The sequence below is a fragment of the Medicago truncatula genome, chromosome 4, assembly GCF_003473485.1.
Source record: "Medicago truncatula cultivar Jemalong A17 chromosome 4, MtrunA17r5.0-ANR, whole genome shotgun sequence".
NCBI lineage: Eukaryota > Viridiplantae > Streptophyta > Magnoliopsida > Fabales > Fabaceae > Medicago > Medicago truncatula.
The window spans coordinates 14,593,611-14,598,964 of record NC_053045.1 but is presented as its reverse complement, the minus strand read 5'-3'; the positions used below and the strand labels follow the sequence as shown (position 1 = coordinate 14,598,964).

General features: G+C 33.2%; 1 protein-coding gene across 1 annotated transcript; it reads left to right on the top strand.

Moving 5' to 3' along the window:
* The first annotated feature begins 1,770 nt into the window (after positions 1-1,770).
* LOC25491950 (F-box/kelch-repeat protein At3g23880) lies at positions 1,771-4,868 on the top strand. Its single transcript, XM_013599998.3, has 2 exons — positions 1,771-2,360; positions 3,959-4,868. Exons 1-2 carry the CDS (start codon positions 1,824-1,826, stop codon positions 4,619-4,621), a joined length of 1,200 nt encoding a protein of 399 aa, XP_013455452.2. The 5' UTR covers positions 1,771-1,823; the 3' UTR covers positions 4,622-4,868.
* Positions 4,869-5,354: the final 486 nt, after the last annotated feature.

Here is a 5,354-nt window from a genome sequence, read left to right as displayed (position 1 = left end):
AAGAATGAAATATTTTTATCAAAAAATGTTGAGTAAAAATATAGCCAAAATATAAAGAATCATCTTATAGACTCTATATCTTACAATTTGAGTTTAGCCTAACATATCTTTGAAAAACTAGTATGTAAGGTTATGATTACTGTTATTTATAAATACATGTTTGGATCATCTCTCATCCAACCTGGGACTCTTAAAACCCCCTTTAAGATTGGATATTTGGAGCAGCGATGATGAAAGTATGATAGCAGATGACCCACATATTATCGATGAAGTCTGGTACCCTCTTTAAACTTAAGTTGAACCTAACTCATACTAAGAAAAACTAATTTTTAAGGTAAGGATTGTTCCTCCTCATAAACACATGTTTAGATCAACGTTCATTCAATGTAAAACTCCTAACACCATTAGAAAATAAAAGATAAAAAAAAAGATTTTTTAATAATTAATGTTTTTGTTGAAGTTGGGCTAATGTAACATTTATACGCTCGAAAGCAATTTTGATAATACACACTATTCAAATAATATTAGTTGATAAAATTAACTTTCTTGTAAGTGTTTCCAAACATAAATCAATATACATTTAACTTAATTTTAATCAAAATTAATTTTCATCAATGTATAACCAAACATACACTTTGGGGACTCGCCATGATCAAGGCAACCCTTAAATGTCAAAAAAGGTACTTACAAGTTACATATCACCCATACAAAAGTTCCCAAATCAACAATATATAGAAGCTAAACCCACAAATTTATGGATGAGCCAACTTCTTATCAAGGGAACCAAAGTTTCAGCCTTTCAAATTAGGCTTAAATATGTAAGTAGTTTATGTAAATAGGAGCCAATTCAATTCTTGTCTCTGAACTTACTTATCATTTCAAAAAACCACTGCAAAATTTAATCATTTAACTTTTGATTCTAAACCCATTTGATTACTGATGTGACATGTGATTAGAGGTGTGACATTGACTTGACACCATCTAAGAGTAAATAATTAGGAGTGAACAGACAATTTCCCCATGAAATTGTAACTTTCGTCAAAAATCTCTTTGACTTTAACAAAACTTCAATTACCCTCCAAAATTGCATAATGTTAATCAACTCACCCCTCCATCAGATTTCTCTGTTAGTCAACACGACGTGATATTTAACTGTCTACGTGGCACTGCCATGTTATAGGTGGTAATTTTTTTTCAAATATTTTTTTTTGAAAAGAAAAACTGGATTTTTTTTTTACGCTTATGAGAAAATGCCACATATGTATTTTAAAAAAAAAAAAGAATTTCATACATCATAAGTAATAATTTTATTCTTTGCATTTATTTTCAAGAAAAACATACCTTTTCGAAAAGATTGCTGATTGTCATCTGATCCCATTTATAAAATTGACGTACTTACCACATTGCATCCAAGCACGAGAGACTTAAGGAAAATAGCTCATACTCAGCCACACTCTTTTCTATGATACATATGTATCTCCTAAAGAGAGTATGATTGTTGATGGTCGGTTTAGACAAGTGTATCGAATGGTTTACTAAGTAATAAAGTGATAAGTAGACATTCAAATATCACATCATATTGACTAACATTAAAATATGATGGAGGAATAAATTAATTAACGTTATGCAATTTCGAAAGGTAATTAAAGTTTTGTTAAAATATGAGATATTTTGTAGGAAAGTTACAATTTTAGGAGCTAAGCTACCGACTTTTTGAAAGAATTAAATAGTCACTCGTATAGTGTAATACTCCTCTTGTGTTTCCTGGAGGAATATATATAGCGCTTCTTATACACCGCCTGAGAAATAGGGTTTGATCGACGATGACAGAAAAGAGAAAGAAACGTGAATCGTCGGAGGAGGCAACGTCGTCTCCTCCGATTCTCCCTTCAGACCTCATCATGCAAATCCTTTCATGGCTTCCAGTAAAGCTTCTCATCAGATTCACTTCCGTTTCCAAACACTGGAAATCACTCATCCTCGACCCAAACTTTGCAAAACTCCACCTTCAAAAATCTCCCAAAAACACACACATGATACTCACCGCACTCGATGACGAGGATGATACTTGGGTCGTAACTCCATACCCAGTGCGTAGTTTATTACTCGAACAATCATCTTTCTCAGATGAAGAGTGTTGCTGTTTTGATTATCACTCTTATTTTATAGTAGGTTCTACTAATGGCTTGGTTTGTTTGGCTGTTGAGAAATCATTAGAAAATCGAAAATATGAACTTTTTATCAAGTTTTGGAACCCTAGTTTACGGTTAAGATCCAAAAAGGCGCCGAGTTTGAATATTGGATTGTATGGCACGGCGCGGCTTGGATTCGGCTATGATGATTTGAATGACACATATAAGGTCAGTGAAATTTCAATTAGTAATCATTTTGCGCAATTTCTTGGTGATTTTTAATTTTGGTAAAATTTTCTGTTATTTAAAAGGAAAAAACGTTATGATTATGATCTAATGATTATGATTAATTGACAGTGTTCAAATATTTACATGTCATGAATGAAATCATTTATTGGTTGTTATTGCGTAAAAAATGATGCATAAGTGTATATAACATTAACAAATCAAATAATATAATGAATTATGATAGATTCTATGAGAATGGAAGTACCAACCTTCAGTTTTTTCATGTTAAATATTAAATTGTAGAGATTAAAAACACAATGAATCAGGTTTTAGAGATTAGCTTAGTAACAACTTTGCAGGGAAATATTATGCCAGAACATTGGGCTCGATGTGTTGGCAAAACTGATTTATTTTTAAAGAGGGGGAGAAGCGGAGGAAGGTAGTTTGCTTAGCATAATTTGAACAAATTGCCATTGTTCAGCGATACCTTAGTTAGTAAAAGGTGTTGTCAAATACGGCTATAGCACTATTGTGTGGCAGAATTTGTTCGAACCGCTATTTCCACCATTGATGTCAATGGGGTATGAGACTCAATGTTAGAAGTGCAAGCAACATGAAGGAAATGACCTTCAACTCATCTGTTTTGGTCTTTGAATATACTGGTACTGATCAGGTTACATGCCTGAGATGTAGATGGGTTTGAAGCTCTACTATCTAGTTGTTGGACTAAAGCTTGTAAGGTGCTGAGGAGTGCGACAATTCCAGTACCAATGATAGTGCTATTCACTGTTGTTGCAGTCCCTTGAAGAAAAACCGTGTCTGTGATCGCTCAATAAATTTAGGCTTTGGTGCCTCTCTGTGTGAGGCTTCCACCACTCAGAAGTATTATTCATGATAGCCCTTTGGCTTTGAAGTTCAAATTTCCTAGTCATGTTGCACAACATAGAAAAACGGTCGATGATTCCTCATCAATATATTAAACCCAACATAACATTCATCAGAAATTGCATTTGTTCTTATGGATTTCTCTTCGAAACACCAGAATGAGCTTTATGGAGTACTTAATTGCACAAGTGCAGTTTGATCTAATATAAAGTTGCAAATTTAATCCCAAATAATTCAAGGCTTGGTTAAATAATCAGTCATGGAAAGGTCATATTTCTTAATATGTGTTGTCAATAAAAGGAGTTAGTAACTTCATAATAAAATTCCTCTAACTAATCAATAATTAACTATGGAGACTAAACACTAATACAAATATAAAACTATGTAGTCAGTCATGTGTATAAGCTAAATACTTGTTGATTCTGGAGTGTTGCTGACTTGTCTGTTTTTATTGTTTAAAATATTTGTTGTCTTAGTGATGATTTTGTGTATTTGTTAATGATGGATCTGGTTGTTTATTGCTTGGTTGCTATACTTGTACACCTGCTTGAGCTTTTCAATGAATTATTGGACTTATAAAAAAAATGGGCACATAATAGAAAATACAAATAAAAAGTTATTGCACATTGGTGTTATGAAAAAGTGATACAATTCTTGAGTTTAAGTGCTCACATTTAATCTCGGTTTAATGTTTTCTATTTACGTCATGCAAGGCGGTAGCTGTCTTTTGGGATCACACAACACATAAAATGGAGGGGAGAGTTCATTGTATGGGTGATAGTTGTTGGAGAAAGACTATCGATTGCCCTACTTTTCCAATTCTACTACGAACTTCCAATGGACCATTCGTGAATGGTAGTGTTAACTGGTTAGCACTTCACAACTTAAACAGTGATGATTATAAATGGGAAAATATTACTATCCAACAATTAGTGGTTTTTTCACTTGATCTGCGGAAGGAGAAATGTAAGTATATTTTGCTGCCTGATGGTTTTGGTGAGGTGCCCCAAGATGAACCAGCTCTTGCTGTTTTGAGGGGTCGCCTCTGCCTTTATTATGATCACATGAGAACACATTTTGTTTTGTGGGAAATGAGAGAGTATGGAGTTCAAGAATCTTGGACTCGGTTGGTGAATGTCAGTTATGTGCATCTAAAATTTTATGATATTGTGCCTGATTTTCTGCTGTTGCCTTTGTGTTTGTCCGAAAATGGAGATGTCCTGTTGCTTGCTAACAAAGAAGAACTTTTAGATCTTGTTATTATGTATAATCGGAGAGATGATATAGTTGAATTTCTTCAATTTCCTAACAACAAAATTTGGGCGGCCGATGAACATATGCATAGCTTGGTTTTGCCTCATTCTCATCCACATTAAGCTCCTCTACATCAATTGTTTGTTTTTAGAACTTTTGCTAAACTATGAAAGTGGCGTGATGGCTATCGATGGTTCCTTAAATGTGTTTTCCTTAGCTAGTTTGACTATTTTGTTGTATGATGATGAACCTTCAATGTGTTTTCCTTAGCTAGTTTGAGTATTTTGTTGTATGATTTCATCAGTACTTATAACTAGTTGTTGGATCAAAGTCTTTGGATTGGATGATGATATTTTAATTTTATATTAATTAGTATGAGTTAGTTTATATTTATCCACTAACTAATTTAGTTCATTTGCTCCAAACTTTTTTTGTATCATATATATAATATATGTAAAATGTAATCCTATGTTGGTTACATTATATATGTGTCAACTGATTTCTTTTTAACTTGTCAGTCTTGGGTAATTTACAATCAGTTTATTAGGTGGAAGTTGGTTGCATTCACAGGTTCAGAAATGTCTCTATTTAGTACGTTGCATACTATTTACTTGTCTCGGTTATCTGTTATGTATGGTTTATTTTGACACTTTCAAGTCAGTGTTTTGGGTTTGCCATTTCTTATAATCTGGAGTTGACCTAAATCAAGATACCGCAGTGTTCGTAGTTTGTGGATCACAAGATAATCGTGTTCTCCTGTTGTCGCTTTTTTTGTGTGATTTTGTAATTTAATTAGCTCAGGTAAAAGATTTTGACCTGCTTATATGTTACTACTTGTTGTAATACTGAATGAAA

Excerpts from the sequence above, each read along its gene's own strand:
- LOC25491950 (XM_013599998.3), top strand. The coding sequence starts at position 1,824 with ATGACAGAAAAGAGAAAGAAACGTGAATCGTCGGAGGAGGCAACGTCG. Across the intron at positions 2,361-3,958 it reads ATTTGAATGACACATATAAG|GCGGTAGCTGTCTTTTGGGA; the intron begins GTCAGTGAAATT and ends ACGTCATGCAAG.